At 43.8% G+C, this 20209-nt stretch overlaps 1 protein-coding gene across 1 annotated transcript; it reads right to left on the minus strand.

The window, feature by feature from the left end:
• Positions 1 to 495: 495 nt before the first annotated feature.
• LOC116948316 (gremlin-2-like) lies at positions 496 to 8604 on the minus strand. The gene is made up of 2 exons (XM_032964868.2): positions 6687 to 8604; positions 496 to 3294 (listed from the first exon to the last, which is right to left on the minus strand). Exons 1-2 carry the CDS (start codon positions 6888 to 6890, stop codon positions 2749 to 2751), a joined length of 750 nt encoding a protein of 249 aa, XP_032820759.1. The 5' UTR covers positions 6891 to 8604; the 3' UTR covers positions 496 to 2748.
• Between the last annotated feature and the right edge of the window lie 11605 nt (positions 8605 to 20209).

Below are 20209 nucleotides of genomic sequence, written 5' to 3' on the forward strand. Positions count from 1 at the left end.
CAGTGGGCATCCTCCGCTTCATTCCCAAAGTAGAATAAGGTGGTTAAATGACGTACTTTAAACTGTCGACAGCAAGAAAAGAAACTGGGGAGTGGGCACGAAACGTGGCGAGAGATGGCCGATAGTCGAGGATTGTGACTGAGCGATAGCCAAGGAATGTGACGCGTCTGAGAGCACGGACGACCATTGTGGAGACGGAGCGGTCAAATCGGCTCCCGTGTATTAGGTGCTCGTTTTATTGGCGTGGAGAGCTGGCGATGGCTAGAGGGGAGGCCTTCATCCAGCAGTGGATCGCTCGTTGCTGCTCGTGGTTAATGATACCGTGAAGCAAATTGCTCATGTGCCATTTATCCAGGCCGAAGCCCTTTAATCGCCACGTGCCAACAAGCGCACACGTCACGTGCACATCTTGAAATCTTCATCAAGATAAGCTGTAGTTCAATATTTTTTTTTTATAAAAGACAACACGTCATTTAAAAAGCGTCATTTTTCCCACGTACCTTTCTTTTATTAATTTCACAAAAATGACTGCAATGCACAAATAAGCAAGTATGATTATAGTTTACAAATACAAAAATATATTTCCAAGCATTTTTATGACAATATTTAACAAAATAACTATTCAAAGTAGTTATCGATGTTGGGTCCAAAGTCCTCGAGTTTGGCTATTTTATTGAAGATAGTGAAAGTGGGCAAAATGCTACAGTTTATATATATAAAAAATTAAACCCAGGCGAAATCTTCTCATGTAATTGTAAATAACCTCAGCTCTGTAAATCTCGGATGCTATCTTTACAACTATGCACATCGTTACGAAAGTCTCTTTATGACCAACAGTATTTTACGTATCCAGTTACCTGAACGTAATGCCGTAAAAACGATTTTAAATCCAATTTTAAATATGCATGTGGTGTAATAATCTCTAAAGTGCTGTTGCACTGGACGCTTAAAAGGATTTCGCTTTTCATGCAAGGCATCGCCTGTGCGAGGACTGCAGAAACATGGGCCAGATCTATTTTTTTCCCCCCAGGTTTAAATTAATGAACTTAACCCAATTGCCATATGAAGACTCATAATATGCAATGCACATTGCTTAACACACAATAGGCTTTGCTTATTCTTCTTAATAATATACTTTTTTCATATCTACCGTGCAAAATCAGATGTATCCGATAATGGCACAATTAAAGCAATTTCTATTGTGACGTATTAAAAGATAATTGATTTCCTCCCCCCACCTCCCCCCCCCCAGTATTTTTCAGCAAAAGTTGGGGGTGCGTAATGTTCCGGAGAATAGGTTAGTTCTACGTGAAATAATATCTTGAAATTGCATAAACTTGTTTTATTAAAGTTCACTGCTGTGTTCGGTAAAACACGGAAAATAGCCAATGTCACACTTTTGCTTAAAAAAAAATCTGAACATTTGAGTTACTTATTGATTTTGCAAAAAACCTTGGGTTATATTGTGATTGAGAACCACCTCTGTGACCACAAGGAACCTCGGAAACAATCATTCAACCTCTTTCGTATCAGTTTTAAGCATTTGACACACAACACACTAAGACCCCTTGGCTTGACAAAACGTCTCGAACGCTACCCATCGGATGAAAACCAATCGGAAATGATTAAGTCCTGGAGGGGTATTCAACGGCAGTCGTGTTGAGTGGAGCCGATCGCACGGACCTGAAGTGGTCCAAAGAAGGGATCACTCCCAAGAGGGTCGTGTTTATTATTCCAACCGCATGCCCCTCTTTGATGCACTATTGATCCGATATTTTGCAGGTTTAAGTGTTTTAATTGTAGCAACATACTTTAAAAAAAAAACCCCAGGAGTAGGCGAGATAAATAGCCTAGGCTTGTTCATTGTTTACACGCGGCCGTCGGTAATTCTTCCACCGTGCACGCGCGGGCAACATTTCTCTTTTTTATTACTCCAGACAACAACAACTGGGGCGCCATGGTGATGAGATGTTAATTACCTCGCCTGGTATACAGCATGTCGCGGGTTTGATTCCGACTGTGACATGACCTCGGGTCCTCCAGTGATTCCCTCCGTATTTAGAATTAACGCGCGTTTATTGGCTGCATTAAATGTCCACGTGATAAGCCACTTCGTTGAGCTGTAGCTCAGTGGGCCTTACCTGGTAAAATGAAAAAAAGTTTCATATTTAACTGGGTGACTTTCACCTGAACATGAAGCAATTTTGGAACATCAAAAAACACAGCCGAAACTAGTGTTCGTTTAGTCAGTTTTTTGTATTATAATCTTAGCCTAGTCTATCCTAAGTTGCTAAATGTTGATGTAAGGGGCAAGCAATCTGACCCCCTTCCCTTAATACTATCAGGTCAGCCAATCGGTGAACTGGGTAACATCTTGTATATACATTTAAGGTATAGAAAATTACTGATTTTGATCTTCCTCAGTACACTGCTGTCTCTAAGAACTTAACTAAATCATCTTAGACTCTATTTTCATTCAGAATTCGTTAAGATTCTCGTAATAATCAGCCACGCTTTAAATCTCGGTGGGCGGTCGCAGTCATTTTCATCCGCTCACAGCCATGATTAACTGAAATAAAAACGGCTGACTATTTTTTTAAAGAAAACGTAACACTGGCCATTCCACTGCCTCCACTCCCGCTGCCCGACAACCACGAAAGTCCATCGTCGCCTCCTCCCAGCATCCCTCGCAAGCAAGACTGGGCCGAGCGGCGGCGGCGGCGGCGGCGAAACGAAACGCAACAGCGCTCAGTCTCCGACGCTTACGGACATGCAGCGGCACCGCTTGATGCGCGGCACCAGCTTGCGCGTCACGGCCGGCTGGCGGCCAGGGCAGTCCAGCGACACGGCGAAGGTGCCGACCTGCTGCGGCTTGCAGAAGGCGCACGACTGGAAGGCGTGCACGCCGAGGGGGCCTCCCGCACCCCGCGGGATGTAGAACGAGTTGCACTGGCCGTAGCAGAAGCGGTTGATGACCGTGCGGCTCGTGCAGCCCTCCTCGCTCACGGTCTGCCGCAGCGGCTGCGTCTTGCACCAGTCGCTCTTGAGGTAGCGGCGCTCCGTCACCACGAGGGCGTCCTGGCTGGAGGCCAGCACCTCGTCCTTGGGCGCGCGTCCCGCCGAGCTGTTGAGACGCTCTTTGCGCGGCGAGGGCAGGTCCCCCGGGGGTCTGGCCGCAGCCGCCGCTTGCCGCTTGGGGCCCTGGGTCAGCGATTGCGCACAGCACAGCGACAGCAGCAGGATGGTGGCGACGTGCAGGGAAAGGCCCGTTCTCCCTCTGTGCCTGGAGGCCACCTGCTTGCACGCAAGATCAAAAGCATAAGTGGCATTATCTCACATGTTCAATAATAATTCACAGCCCTTTGTGAATAATTGACCACTGCACTTCATCTGTTTACAGCATTTCCGCACTTTGTTTTCAATTATTTACTGCATTTGGCTCAAATTCATTAAGAGGAAATGTATATATATTGTACATTATTATATTCAATTCAACGCAATAAAATGCTCGGAAAAGGTGCTGCACTGCAATTTCTTGCTCACAACCACCGCTGGTGGGAACACCTCCACTCGAGGGGTGGGGGGGGGGGGGTCTCTGAAGAGTCATTTTGGAAGGAATCTGGCCTACTCCTTCACTGGCCAGTCTGTCCTGGAAGAGGTGGGAATATCCACACACATTGCCAAACAACACACAATCTGTCTGTTGAATGTGCAGCACTTTGCTGGATGATAGGCCCCTGGACAGTGCTGGTTATTGAAAGAGTGACCAGTGCTTGTTCAGATAGCACTTGCCACCGATGTCATTGCAAAATATTTTGGACTGTTTAGTGCGTCTAGATACAACTGTATTTAAACACGCTGTTTGTAAACAGCTGGATATTACTCTTTGGTTCTATTGGGTAAAGTCACGTAGGTGAAAATAAAATAACAAAAAATCACGACGTTTCGGCCACAACACAAGCGGCCTTCATCAGGTGAAGGGACGAGACTGTCTGGAGGACAGCGCTTCACCTGATGAAGGCCGCTTGTGTTGTGGCCGAAACGTCGTGATTTTTTGTTATTTTATTTTCACCTACGTGACTTTACCCAATAGAACCAAAGAGTATGGATCCTAGCAGTCACGAAAGCTTTAAATCTAGAACAGCTGGATATTGTTTTCTTGTGGAAGCATATCGAGATACATTCTTTTTCGATTTAAAGCTTTCGTGACTGCAAGGATCCATCTTCTTGGTTTTTTCGGTAAAGTCACGTAGAATGAGAATAAAACAAAATAAGACAATAAAATTCTCACGACGTTTCGGCCACAACACAAGTAGCCTTCTTCAGGTGAAGGAACAGAACTGTCGGGACGACAGCGCTTCAATGAAGAGTCATTTTGGAAGGAATCTGGCCTACGGGACGACACTCAAGTTCTGTTCCTTCACCTGAAGAAGGCTACTTGTGTTGTGGCCGAAACGTCGTGAGAATTTTATTGTCTAATTTTGTTTTATTGTTTTATTCTCATTCTACGTGACTTTACCGAAAGAACCAAGAATAGATACATTATCTTTCGCAAGAAAAATGCGGAAGCCTATGCAAGTACTCACGCCTGCATGATTAAACAGTTGCAGGTCAATTTCAAACTGGGATCTTGAGTATGAAGTGAGCACACAGGACTTATGAATGCAAATTATGTAACTAATACACTCACGTTATACATTGAGCAGTACATGCAAAAAGTGAAATTTGGGCGTTTCAGCTGGGTCGACAGATCTGACGCCCGTGTGTTTTGAGTTTGCATGTCTCTCTCCCCGTGGTCGCGTGGATTTTTGGTCCGGGTTCTCCACTGTTTCCCTCCACATTTTGAATCGTGCGTGAACAGTTTTTGGCTGCCATAAATGTCCACGTGATAGGCCACTTTGTCGAGCTATCATTTGTGGCCAGGTCACTTCTGAAAAAGAGCTATACAGCTCAGTGGACCTTACCTGGTAAAATAAAAATCGTAAAATACGCATTACTTCTCAAGAAATGCATCGGCCCTACACCTATAACACAAACCATGCATGTGTTATTTATTGTGGCTACTGTCCCCACAGATGTTTATTCAATCATTGACCATATTTTCATCTGATCACAGGCGTCAGGGTCAAGTGAGTTTAGTTTTATATGCGCTGTTTATGGGCGGGGTCTATGGTTACCGCTCAAACGTTCACGGTTAGTGTTTGGACATCAGGGGTTAGGGCTTAAGCTTAGGAGTTTCTGTTTAGGTTCAGCGGTTGAGAGATTATGGTTGAGTAGTTATCGTTGGTTATTATGGACAATAGTACCCACATATTGTGTTAGTATGAATCTGTGGGCCAAGTAGCCCGGCGAATTGTAATTGCGACTGAAAGCACCTCAGCTGAGAGCGGTTCTATTGAATGTCCCGATAAGAAATCACGGAGGTCACAACCATCCCCTATATTATTCCTGTTAACGCTGCACTGAACCTGCGGCCAATGTTCCATTTAACTTGTCACATTAGACGCGCCCTTTAGGTCCTCATTGATTCGAACCTGTTCATCTGTCACTGATAGGGCACACACCTCAAGCTTGTGTATTAAATGAGCTATCACGTTTCCGCTGCAGTGACATTCCACGGAAAATTATTTTTTGTTGCGATACTGGATCCGCAAATAATAAAATATCACATTTTTCAATAACACTGCCTTAGAGATAGAGAAAAAAACAATACGTGACGTTTCGGGCAATGTCCCTTCATAACAAAGATATTCCTCTTGAGGGCAGCGTTATTCACAAATGCGTTCAGTTTTCGTAACATGATGGATTGAATAAACCCACAGGAATGTTTTAAGCGTGAACAGCGTCCGTTAATCTCGTTGACTGTTCTAAAAAACACACAATTTTCATAAATTAACATGTTATTTAATGTCCATTGAATACCAACACACATGTTCGGCCACACACCAGTGTTATGGTACTGTAACGCTGGAAGGTGTCACGGGAAGGATTGTCATGGTTGTCGTCTTGTCGGTGTTTGGCCCAAATCCCACCGTCGCTAAATGTGACCGTCTCACGTAACCCAGATTGATTTGGTTCGTGGCAACGGTTACGGCGATGGCTATCGCATGCGGGGGGGGAACGCACCCAGAGAATTGGGCGTCCCAAACACCCCTCTTTGTCTGTGCTGTTAAGTTGAACTTCTTTGGGCACCGTGCGTAGTGACCGATAGTGCTTCTCGGAGGCTCGGAGGGACGGAGGACAAACTAAACACAAGCAAGCGGTTCGAAAGACGTGGGGTTTTCACCCGAGATTTTAAAGCGCATAAGCTTCAGTGACGACCTCAGCTAACCCACAGCACGCTGGACCAATATGCTGCTGTTTGAGTTGCACAATAAGGTGATAAATGCCGATTACGTTGACAACGGAGGCTTTAAAAAAAAGTACACGGTAGCCAACACAACCCCAGTACTGAGCTCAAGTAACCAGCGAGCAGCGTTGCATTTCATGTTGACCACAGTACGGCGGGTGCCCGGTCTGCCGTCGATCACCTGACGGGGGCCAGCCGTTCACCCGAATTTGCTCGCCACACCGCGGGCGGGTTTGTTCTACAATCGTCGCACACGAGCAACAAATGCGTGGGCCCCCCGCACGTGCTTTGAGCTCCGCGTGCGCTTTAAATCTGAGCTCCGACGTTAGCCGGTTACCTGAAGCGTAGACCGCGGTGTCGTTCCTGCCGGAGGCCGCGTGCTGCCCGTGACAACGACGAGAGGCATCTCGACGGGAGGGCGAGTCGTCAGTTGCGTAACCCGTGCGCTCGGTTTTTTGCACTGAGCAATATTCCATGAGAGTCGTTGATTAGAGCTCCGCGACGCCGCCTCTCGCCCTACCCTCTGTTGTTCACCCCCCATCTCCCCCCTTTTAGAGTCCTTGAAGCTCGTGAAGTTGGGGCGGGCGGGGGGGGCGGCGTACGAGCCCAAGTCGCTCTTTATACTCAGCACAGTTCCGTGCCACGAACACGCGTGGGGTCGTCGGGGGTTGCCGGCGATTGGCTGTGGCAAAATATAAAATCGAGTTTAATTATTCAAAAAGATTCACCCACCCATCATCCTCAGGTCAGCAATTTAAAGGCTCAATTGCCAAACATGTAAATGTAGTAAATAAATGAAGACAGTACGCGTGTTGAACATTGTACAGTAATAAATTCCACGTGCTCCATCAAAATCTACATCAGCCATGTTCGTTCCACTGCTGGATGAAGATGATGTAAAGATCCACACGGGACCTGCGCATGTGCTGATTTCATCATCCCCAACTCCTGGGTTGATGAAGTCTTCAAAGTTGTTTCGATCCTTGCCAGCTTTATATTTCTTGGCCGGTAATCGGTCACTATTATTGATTATCGGCCATCATCAACTCTTCTTACGACGTGCCCTGACCCAATTCCACTTTTTCAATCGATGTTCCAAATGTGCCTTCTCAAATGGGATAATTGCGTGCAAAGTAATTGCGCAAATATTTGGAGCGTGCTTTATGAAAATTAATGCCATAGGAGCTAAATTGGAAATATTTGAATTCTACACGTGGGTATGGCAAATTGCTAAATTGACCGCATAGCACAATTTAATTATTTTTTTACAAAAGAATGATTACGGTTTAACATTTTGTTGAAGGTCTGATATAGGATAAAAAAATCCTGACATTTAGACAAGTATATTTGGACATAGTTTTGTAGGTATATATATGCACTTTAATGTGCAATTAAATTTAAAACGGATAATTGCTTATACGTTTAATCAAAATCGTATTCTCGGGATTATAAGACGCTCCGTAAAATAAGATGCACCCCATACTTGTGCCAGTGTCAATAAAGTTATAATCTGGTAAAACAAACACCCACAATACTGATTTGACATATGGGGAAAAATGCATCTTATTATCTGGAAAAACACGGCCATAATCAGCTATTTACTTAGAACAACAAAATAGAGTGATAATTAAAAAAAACATCTCTATTTCAAGTCGGGCCTGGCAAGATGGTAACGATATATCAGTTTCACATGAAGTTTACATTTAAAAAAAGAAGGAAACTAATGTATCATTCGTATGTCATTTGGGCATACTGTAGCTAAGATAAATAAACGGCATGCGAGCATAAATCTAAAAGCCAAATAAAATTAAAAAAATAACTGAGAAAATGTTGTATAAATGTTCTTACAATCTGGAAAATACTTTTTGTGAAATAATCCTTTCATGTGACAACATTTTCACCATCCCTGTATTCATTTAAGTTTATTAAGTGTTCTTTATTGAATGACGAGCTATTGGTTGAAAAAAAAAACTGGCAAATGCACATACGTAGAAATTAACACACACGGACATGGAGGGCTACATTATGATGAAGTAGGTGTGTGATGGCCAAATATGGTTATCCTGGGCGTATGCTTGTCCATATAAGGAATTACTGGGCATCTGTAGGAAAAGAGCTTTACAGCTCATCGGATTCCTCCAGTATAAATACATATTGTGATTCTGGTCGACATCGTGCTCTATTCCGTGCTCAATTCTATAACACCTATACGGAGTGGTTGACCTCATGCTCAACCACAAGTTACACTGTATCCATGACCACGGGTTACAGCATGGGATCGGCCATGAGTATAAGATGTTGCGGGTTTGAGTGTGATCGAGCATGGAATAGGAATTAAAGATCACATTTTGGAGAAATTAAAAAAAATTAAAGTTCAGAAGGAAAGAAGCGATGGCGAGGTGTGATCATATCAATGGGCCAGAGGTCGTGGTCGCCTCTTCATGGCCACTTCCAGTGTCTCCCCAGTGACCGCAATGACTTAATGCAGCAGCACGTCTCAAATACAGCGGAGGAGAAAGTTGAAGGGCGGGTTCCTGACCTCCGTTCGCCCCCTTGTGGCTCCGGGTGAGTTGTTTGTCGTCTCGGAAGGTGGCTTTTCAGGATTTTCTGTCCACGATCATTGACCACGGCAATATAATCATTGCCTGCTTCTCGGCTTTTAGCATCACACTCTACGGAAGGTGAACAATTACTTCCTTAATTGATGATAGGGACAGTAGATTGGGAAGCGTTTAGCACGAGACTTAAAACAAGGTTGGTCTCTAGGCTCACCGTTGCGTGTAAGGGTGTAAATCGTTACATCGCTACTTATAAATATTGTGTACATGTTTAAGGGCCATATTAGCCGAAACGTCCGCCGATTATACATATTGTAATTTTACAGGCGGTTTCGTTGACAAGTGTTTTGAGTTTGTGTTAGTTATAAACATGACCTCGGCCATACCAAACGTCAGCCTTCGCTGGGACTTTGAGAACATGAATCGAATGGACATCATACACGGTGCATGTATTGTAGAGCACTTGGCAGCTATACATTTCCACGTGATAAGCCACTTTGTTGCGCTATCATTTGAGGCCAGGTCCCTTCTGAAAAAGAAGCTACATAGCTCAGAGTGCTTTAACTGGTAAAATACCATAAATCGTTTACTTTTGATAATTGTTTTTTTACCCTTTTATCTGGCAACAAAACTGACACTTTTTTTTACAAGGAATCATGTTTACATTGACCACAATACCTGCGGTGGGTCGGAACGCAAACACAAAATAACAACTCTAATAATGTATGCACTGTCCTTGACATTGATTGGTCCACACCCGAGACAGCTTTCTTTAGAGCCTCGTCTCACATGGAGTTGGACCAGAAGACGCCAAAAGGCGCACAACTCAAAGACAATGCACAATCAGAGTATGAGAGCTCGGGGTAAGCATTTACACCATTGGAAACCTCATTTGCCAGTAACAAAATATGATCATTGGTTTTTTACCCTTTTATCTGGCAACAAAACTGACACCTTTTTACAAGGAGTCATGTTTACATTGACCACAATACCTGCGGTCGGAACGCAAACAAAAAATAACAACTCTGATAATGTATGCACTGTCCTTGAAATTGATTGGTCCACACCCGAGACAGCTTTCTTTAGAGCCTCGTCTCACATGGTGTTGGACCAGAAGACGCCAAAAGGCGCACAACTCAAAGACAATGCACCATCAGAGTATGAGAGCTCGGGGTAAGCATTTACACCATTGGAAACCTCATTTGCCAGTAACAAAATATGATAATTGGTTTTTTACCCTTTTATCTGGCAACAAAACTGACACTTTTTTTTACAAGGAGTCGTGTTTACATTGACCACAATACCTGCGGTCGGAAAGCATGTGATTGCAATTTCAAGGACAGTGCATACATTATCAGAGTTGTTATTTTTTGTTTGCGTTCCGACCGCAGGTATTGTGGTCAATGTAAACATGATTCCTTGTAAAAAAAAGGTGTCAGTTTTGTTGCCAGATAAAAGGGTAAAAAACCAATTATCATATATTGTTACTGGCAAATGAGGTTTCCAATCGTTTACTTTTATTTGTATAATTTTAAGTGATGTGTTTACCTTTCCTATACTTTGCACTCCTATCGTGTTTCGATGTAAAGCTTTCGTGACTGCAGGGATTCATATTCTCGGTCTTTCGGTAAAGTCACATAAAAGGGAAATAATAAAAGATTAAAATTAAAACATAATAAAATGAAATATTAATTTTATTATTTAATGATGTTTTATTTGTATTATTTTATTATTTTTCTTCTACGTGACTTTACAGAAAGAATCAAGGATATGAATATCCTATCGTGTTGTTTATATTGTTTGTTGTAACGTTCTGACCCGCCTTTACTAGACATCTGTGAAAAAGAGCTTTATAGCTCACTGGTCGAACACCAATTGGGTCGAGGCTCAAAAGAAAGCCGTCCCTTGGTGTGGACCAATCAGTTTCAAGGACAATGCATATATTATCATAGTATGTTTTTTGTTTGCATTTTGACTGCAGGTATTGTGGTTAATGCAGACATGAATCCTTGTAAAAAGAAGGTTTCAGTTTTGCTGCCAGAAAAAAGGGGAAAACCCCTATTATTAAATTCCATTATTATTTAGCCCAGGCACCAGATGTGAAATGTCAAGTGACCTTTATCACAATACTATGTTTTTCTTCTTTTTCAACCAACTCCATCCATGAACTCGATCGTCGGAAGTTCGGGGAGAACCAAGCTAAGTGAAAGCACGACCCTCTGGCGCTCTCTGTATGTGAGTCTCTCACGGAGATTCAAATTGAACGCCACAGTCAGTAACACACTTGGACGGAATTAAATGTATAATAGCTTCGAACAATAGACCTTAAATCCAATTATGGGATATTGCTGTAGAACGACTGGTCGTGTTGCGTGCTTTATTCAGAGAGCTGCAAAGGGTCTTTGTGTTTTAGCAATCACGTTGTGAGCAGTATGGTAAATTAGCAAGCAATTTGTAGCGGCATTTTGCCCGTTTATCCGCTTATGCGCCACGGGAGGCGAATTACTTGATTCACTTATGACAGGGATGGTGACAGCCGTGAAGGTTAAAACAATGTTCAGTATAGCTAATGTGGAATTTCAGGCTTGACCCTGTCGTATGAGTGAGACCAAGCAACTTCCAGGCCCAAGCTCTTGCTTCTCAGATTATTGGGTCTTTTGGTAAAGTTACGTACGTAGATTGACCTAGCTTCTCAGAGTTGTGTAGTTATAAACAATGCGTCGACTATAGGTATGTATACCATTTCAGGTTGCTAGTCGTTCTAGAACATTTTCAGATTTTACATAAGCTAGTCAGTCGCGAATGTCTATGAGTTACATAACATTTTTGTGTTCATGGTGTAACACGTTTACAAAATGTTCACTTATCCAACCCTGTTCAATAATTATCCGACACTCACACACACTCAAATATTCCGAATCTCTTGTACAATAATATTCTGAAGTATGCCCAGATTGTTTAAACCTATTTATGTTTACGGTGTAACTAATTTTCAATATAATACGTAGTAGGTTTTAGCGACCAATATCATCCATAATACAGCTGTTTTGGGGTTAGATCGCGTAACACACGGGTGTGCTGTACCAGTATCGATTTGGCACGTTCTGTCTACGTGACAAACCTTTACTAATTGGCTGTGTCGGGTGGTGGCGGCTTTAACGACACATTTATATATTTAGGCGATCTAACCAAACAAAACCTGCATCATGGATAGTTTTCAATATGTCCACTTATCCCAACCCTGTTCACTTATCCGACGCTGGTCACCCACTAAATGAGTCTGAATCTCTCTCACACGCTCTGCTCAAGAAATGCCTCCTTCGGGGCCATCCATTCAGTAGGTAGCAAAAATCTGTCAAAACTTGACGGCCAATATTTAATCCATTCTAGATTTAAGGATTAATAACATTAACGTGTTTAAGCAAACAGATAGTCCACCGCCGGACTCTCTAACTCATTTGAAGGCCAATGCAGACAAATTATTATCGAGGCTTGACACCCCCCCTCCCCCCACCGTTTCCTATGAGTACAATGTCAGTAGACCCCCCATACGTAAGCGTACGCATTTGGGTTAACCCCCCTTCCCCCTCCATGCGTACGTACTCAATGGATGGCCTCTTAAGCTCGATGATTGCTTGCTCGATATTGGACGCATGGGGTGTTGTCGGGCATCGTTCAGCCACGTGTCTTTGTCAGTCCACTGCTAGATGACGACTTTCGCACGCCCTGTGTATCTCACGGAGCTGTCGGGGCCATCCGTGGACAGCACGCTTGATGTTTGCCGCTATGCGTGCGAAGGAGAACGACCCTGTTAAGAGTTCTGTAACATGCCCCCTCGTGTGATTGTTTTTGTTGTTGTTGCCTGTTGCCTCCGAAGCGAACTCGGGTTCGCCAAAATGTCAACGCGTAGCCGCGAACCCAACACGTTTCGATTCATTGGAGGCCAACTGGAATTCCTTCACTTGCAGCGGCCAGGGTCAAACATTAATACGGCTTCACATTGTTATAGAATGTAGACTATGCCACATTGTAGAGTACAGAATATTATATTGTGTATTTGAATAGTATGCACGTACAGGGGCGGTCCATCAATAGATACCCCGCTGGTTGTTCGCTAAATGAATGCTAACATTGTACGATGGGAAGCGACGACTCCATATATCGTACAGATGAGCGTTTTTCTCGAGTCAATTCGCCTCTGGAGATTGGCGGGAGACGTGGCGAGGCCTCGCGATACAACGACTCTGGCTGCTGTATAAACCCAAAATCCTCGTGACTTTAGTAGCGTATCGATAATTGGATCGTAGCGCCGTTGTGTCCATCAGTGTGAATTTCCCTTGCCGCTTGTAGGCGCGTAGAGCAAATAATTTCGATGCTTTGGCGGTGGTGCATTGCTTGAAACCTATTTTATCTGAGAAGGCAGTGTTGGGGGTGGGGGGTGTTAATTATACTCTTTGGTTCTATTCGGTAAAGTCACGTAGGTAAAAAAATAAAACAACAAAAATCACGACGTTTCGGCCACAACACAAGCGGCCTTCGTCAGGTGAAGGGATCAGGCTGTCTCGAGGAAGGCCGCTTGCGTTGTGGCCGAAACGTCGTGATTTTTGTTGTTTTATTTTTTTTACCTACGTGACTTTACCGAATAGAACCAAAGAGTATGGATCCTTGCAGTCACGAAAGCTTTAAATCTAGAGGCGTTAATTATGTTATACTGGGCAAAGCCGCTGGATGGCATGAGTGTCAAGTGAATTCGAAACGCGTTCGCAGCCGCGTACAGACGAGAAAACAACGTGTGGCGTGTGGAGCGGCGTCGGATAAGTGAACAGGGTCCGATGAGCGAACAAAAAATTGGTTCAAACAATTGGGAAATGTATTCTCTTTGGTTTTTTTTCGGTAAAGTTACGTAGGTAAAATAAAATAAATGAAAACAACTAAATGAAATCACGACGTTTCGGAGGCAACACAAGCTTCCGTTCTTCAGGTGGAACAGTCACAGCAAAATAGCTGTATCAAGTGAAGAGCTCTGAGACACCCGAGAGTATATACAGGTTAAGGGGGGGGGGGAGGAGCCAGGAAGTGACGTGGGTGGGGGGGAGGGCTAAGTTAAGCCGCCTTTTGTTATGCTGCAGGGGGTTTGGGGGAAGCGGTGGTGCACTGAAAGCAAGCGAGTACAACCCACTGGCAGAAATGGAAATGGCTGTACAATTATAAGGCAGCTAAAGTTTCACTTGGTTGATGACATCTTTCCAATGGTTACTCAATTTAAAACCATCCTCTCGGTTGAAGTTGTATATATGTTAGTATATCTGGATGGCTTCATGGACAAATCTTTGGTAATAACCGAGAGGCTTGCAAAGTACTTTGGTATCAGAGAAGACAATGTCATGAGAACCCGCTGTGTTGAAACAATGATCAGCCACGGCCGAAGAATTCCTTCTGCCGTGTTTCAAATCTGATTTGTGCTCGCGAATTCGGTCAGAAATGTCGTTTCGTCTCCCTGATATAGCAGTCACCACAGGTACAACTAAATTTGTAAACACCGGGGTACTGTAAGTCAGGAATGACATCCTTTACGGATGGATTCAGATCACGGATTTTGTGTACTGTATTGAACCGGACCTGGATCTTGTGTTTGTTTAGAGTTTTGGAAATCTTTTTGGTAACGCCTGCTATGTATGGCAGTGTGATGATTTTGATCGGAGTATCAGGTGGTTGTTTCTGTATTGTGGGAGAAACAGCTTGGCGGATAGTACGGTCAGAGTATCCGTTCATCTTGAGGGCCAGATGTACATGTTTTAATTCACTGGCCAGGTGGTGTTGGTCAGAAATGCAATAAGCCCTATGGTATAATGTTTTGATGAGATAATTATTTTGAGCCGGGTGGTGGTGGGAATCAGGCTTCAAGTAGGAATCTGTGTGGGTGGACTTCCTGTAAACAGAATGTCCCAAAGAGCCATCAGTCTTCCTCTCAAACAGAACATCCAAGAATGGCAGCTTGCCATCTTTCTCTACTTCCATGGTGAATTTGATGGATGGGTGTCTGAAATTGATGTGGTCTAGGAAATGGTTCAAAGCTGGGAGGCCATGTGGCCAAATGTCGAAAGTGTCATCCACATATCTCTTCCACAGGGAAGGACGAAGGGTGGATGTCTGGATGGCGTCTGATTCAAATTTCTCCATGAAAACATTGGCTATCACTGGTGACAAGGGGGAACCCATAGGGGTACCCTCATTTTGTTTGTAGAAGGTACCATTCCAGGTAAAGTAAGTGTTGGTGAGGCAGTGCCTAACCAGCGCAGGTACATCAGGGTTCAATCTATGTTGGACCAAATCTTCAATTATTGTTATGGAGTCAGGCACTCGGACCTTGGTGAACAGAGAGACCACATCAAAGCTGACGAGGATATCGTCAGGAGATAGTACAATGTCCTTGACCATAGAAACCAAATGGGTTGAGTTAAGTACTGCTGAAGTGGTCTTGTCAGTGAAGGGAAGCAGAGTATCCGATAAAAAAACGGGCTAGCTTGTAGGTAGGGGAGTTGATCGTGGACACGATGGGTCGTAGTGGGGTACTTTCTTTATGGATCTTGTGAATTCGAAATGCGTTAGATGTGACTGTGTATAAGATTCAGGATGCTTTCGTGTGTGTGTGGCGAGTTCGATGAGTGTTTGCGGTACCGTGTGGTAGTTTTACTTTTAAGGACTGATTTTCTTGGTTTGGACTGCAGCGAAGATCGAGCAAGCTCAAAAGTGCGCTGTGGAATTAAATTATGGGATATCAGTCGCTCACTTCACAAGAGCATCCATATATTACCAAACATTTGTAAAGTACTGGATATCATAATAAATGTTGCATATCGCAGTCACTGCATAATTATAGCATTTGCGATGGGTCTGATATTTTTGCCACCAATACCTTATAATGCCGTTCATTCTTATATAGTTCAGGTGGCTTATTTAATTATTTTAGCTTTCCCAGCCTTGGGCATTCTCACTTAATCCCAAGAAACCATTCCTATGTGGAAGGCTTACATAGGCTTAGTGTGCAGGTTTATTCCACCCGTTTGAGGTCACGTAAATTCGTTTGGGTTTTTTCAGAATGCATTAATGGCTATTCTGTTATTTTCGTGCACACATAGGGCACCAGGTTCGAACACATACAGAGGCTTGTTTTTGTATCTTCATGGCTAAATGACTGCCGTTTGCCACTCGCTACACGCGCTGGCTTATGCCTGCCTATGCATATTTAGAAGGGAAAAAATGCTAAATCGAACCTTTATTATAGATCTGGTTGAAACATTTCAAGAAATAGATTATATATCTATCTAGGCCGACTCTTTCACGTTTGCGAGACATCTCGTTACCCACGCTCTACCCCGCCGCACAAGGCCTGTCGATCGACCTCACTGCGCTATTTTATTGTACACTGCCGTGTGGACACAGTGTGGCTGAGGGAGTGCAGGATTTAATAACCGTACCGCATTGGAGGCCGTCCATAAATGACGTCACGCACCTGGGGGGGGGGGGGGGTCAGACATTTGTGACGATGTATGACGAAGGGGGGGGGGGTTGAGAAATGTGACGTCACATCAAAATTCGCAACTTTAAATAAATATAGACAACACGTTCTACTTAATTAAATAGACTTTTTAATAAATGTTTTCTCCTACAACATCAGACTGCAACGCCACATTAAATACGCACTACAATGACAATAGTTTAAAGCGATTTGAAGTATTTTTGGGGGGGGGGGCAGAGCTTTGTGACGTCATATTTGAGGGAGGGGGTCTGACTTTTTGTGTCGCCGTATGACTAGGGGGGGTGTGGGGGGGTCAAAAATCGTCCAAAATCGCGTGACGTCATTTATGGACGGCCCCTTGTTTCAACTGTCAACTCTAGATTACACACCAGCGTGCTAACCCTGTAAACCCTGACAGATTCCCCAGCTGCTATTGCACAGGAAAGTTAATGTACAAACATGGAATGTCTCCGACTGTAGTACATTTTTTTTATTGCAATTGCATTACTAGTGAAAAAAGCTGGTGCTCATTCACGGTCCGCTTACAAACTGCATACTTTATTTAAAAGTGTACCGCAAAAGTACATTGCATTAAAATTCATCAATGTACTTTTTTTTTACATGTCATAACAGTAACATAACAGTCGAGTGCTTTTATACATGCCTAATTAATTGTTGCAATAAAAATGTAATCTTCAAGATGTATTTCTTGTTGTTGCAGAGATCCCGTGGCACCGCAATTTAATTAACCTTTTCTTATTGACGCAAGTCTATAACAGAAAGGTGTGGCTATAACAAAATGAAAATCCTAGATTTAAAGCTTTCGTGACTGCAAGGATCCATACTCTTTGGTTCTATTCTGTACCTACGTGACTTTACCGAATAGAACCAAAGAGTAAAATGAAAATCGTTGCAAGAACAAAGACCAGGCTCCACTTGTGATGTAATGTACGTTATGAAGCATCTTGGCGTTGATACAGCTCAATGCCGATACAGCAGCAGCAAGCAAGCAGCATCATCATCGGCCATGAGCTATCCACAGCTGGATGAAGTCCTCCCCACTGTGACAACATCTTTCGTGGTCCTGTGATACCACAGTCCATCGTGCAAAAATGATGGTTGTAACAAAAAACGATGTAAACGTGAGATTGGCTAAAAAGAAAGCTGATGATTAGTAATTCGCAAACAGCAGCTCTTTGACAGGAAGATGGGACCGTATCTCAAAATAGTGACACAACCCTTCTGTGCAGATTTTCTACAGCGCCTGTGGAAGTATATAATATATGTCAACTTCTTGCCATGTAATTTTTCCACAAGCGGCCATCATCACAGTTTGACCACTTGTCCCTGTGCCTGCGTGTGTGTCCTCTACACGTTTAGAACGTTCATTTAAGAGGGAGAAAATAGGATATGTGCGTTTGCAAGATGCGCAAAAACATGGCGAGTGCCGAGCGTTTTCAGCATATCGGAACCCAGATGACACTCCGATTCCAGGCTCCCTGCTGCCCACGTGTGCGGTTTTTTTTTTAAATTATCGACTGCACATGCAGTGCCCACACAAGCAATATTAACTGGAGCAGCTGTCTCGCACAGCCTCACCCCTGTGCAGTTGATCATTGTTCACTTGTCATGTTGCGTCCCATCTGTGACAAAACATGTGCCTTTTGAATTATTTACTTCGACTCTTTCACGCTGTCTTTTAGCGGCGTGTTTCCTTAGCCTTTATCCAATTTATATATTGTATTGGACATACATTCAACGTTTTGTTCTTCCGTGTGATACACCCGATGCAATTTCAGTGGCAGGCCATTCTTAATTGAATTCACCGTTCTCCCTTCCAACCCAAGTGTGTCGAGTTTTGCTCCCAACGCATTGAACCTTTCCCTATAAAAGTTGCCCCACATTTTCATCGCGCCATTATCAAAAGTTTTTTTTAAATATTGAATCCGTTAGTTAGGAAGGCTGTTAATTTTTTTTACGTAACTTAAGACAGTATTTATCTAAAGTAATACAAACATGACTACAAAAGATTTAGAAGTGAGTAGTTTTTCTAGATTTACGATTATACTGTAATCACTTTCACGAATCAGCCTGCAAATGTAGTCTCCCATCATGGTCTCGTTATACTGTCTTTGGTAGCAGCATTCAAAGTCCAGTATATCCTGGTGGAAGCGCTCCCCTTGCTCCTCCGAGTACGCTCCCATGATCTCATTGAATTTATCAAGATGAGCATCAAGGATATGGACTTTGAGGGACATCCTACAGCCCATTGTGCCGTAGTTCTTCACCAGAGTCTCAACCAGCTCCACATAGTGTTTCAACCTTGTGATTTCCCAGGAAGTCACGAACCACTGCGACAAAGCTGTTCCAAGCCGCGTTCTCCTTACGAGTGAGCTTCTTGGGGAATTCATTGCACTCCAGGATCTTCTTTATCTGTGGCCCGACGAAGACACCGGCTTTGACCTTTGCCTCAGACAGCTTAGGGAAGAAGTCTTGAAGGTGCTTCAAGGCCGCCGACTCCTTATCTACAGCTCTGAGAAATTGTTTCATAAGGCCCAATTTGATGTGCAGTGGGTGGCATCAGCACCTTCCGGGGTTCCACCAGTGACTCCCACTTGACGTTGTTTCTCCCCACAGAGGATTCGGTCCGCTGTGGCCAGTCCCGTCTGTGGTAGTGCGCCTTGGTGTCCCTGCTGTCCCAAAGGCAAAGATAGCAGGGAAACTTGGTAAAACCGCATTGGAGACCCATCATGAATGCTACCATTTTGAAGTCTCCGATGACCTCCCAGCCATACTCATCATACTTAAAGGTGTCCAGCAAGGTCTTGATGCCATTGTAATCCTCTTTGAGGTATACCGAGCGAGCCAGGGGAAGAGACGGGTACTTGTTACCATTATGGAGCAGTACGGCTTTGAGGCTCCTGGATGAGCTGTCAATGAAGAGGCGCCACTCATTCTGGTTACAGGCTATTCCAATTGCCTCGAACAGACTGGTCACATTGTGGCAGAAGCAGAGCCCATCTTGACGGGTGAAGAAGCTGCAAAAAGGTTGGTGACGCTTCCTCTGATCTGCGACTTGCACACTTTCATCCAACAAGTTCCACTGCTTGAGCCTAGACATCAAAAGCTCGGCATTGGACTTGGTGAGACCAAGATCTCTGATCAAGTCGTTGAGGTCTTTTTGGTGTGGGTAGTATGGGTTTCTCTCCTCAGCTCCACCTCTGAAATTGTCGTCTGGATCTACAACTTCTTCCTCGCTCTCTGACTTGCTGCTCTCTTCTAAAGACGGCTGCTCTCTCTCTGGCGGAGTGGGTACGGGGAGCTCATGGCAGTGTGGCACCAGGGCGATGGATGAAGGAAGGTCAGGATACGTGATAGCAGGTGCATTCTTGCCAGTCCAACGTTTGGAAGGGTCCACCATGCAGAAGTAGCAGTTGCTTGAGTGGTCAGTGGGTTCCCGCCAAATTATTGGGATAGCGAACTTCATGGCTCTCTTTTCCCCTCTGTACCATCCTACAAAAATACCTTTATTTCACCCATGACTAATGTGTAAGAGATTATCACAACATTTTACAGAAATGATTGATTTTTTCAATAACATTGAAAATTGTAAAACATTTTAAAATTAAAAACTTAATTTTTTTTAAAATTTATAACATTCCGAGCAACAATTGTTCATCTTACCTTCCAGAGTTTTTTGCATTGCTCGCAGGTGAAATGAGGTGCCCAGGGTTTGTCTTGATCCCCGACAGACATGCAGAAATATTCCTTGTAGGCCTCACA

The sequence above is a fragment of the Petromyzon marinus genome, chromosome 33 (assembly GCF_048934315.1).
Source record: "Petromyzon marinus isolate PM22_M1 ecotype Great Lakes invasive population chromosome 33, UKy_Petmar_22M1.pri1.0, whole genome shotgun sequence".
Classification (NCBI taxonomy): domain Eukaryota; kingdom Metazoa; phylum Chordata; class Hyperoartia; order Petromyzontiformes; family Petromyzontidae; genus Petromyzon; species Petromyzon marinus.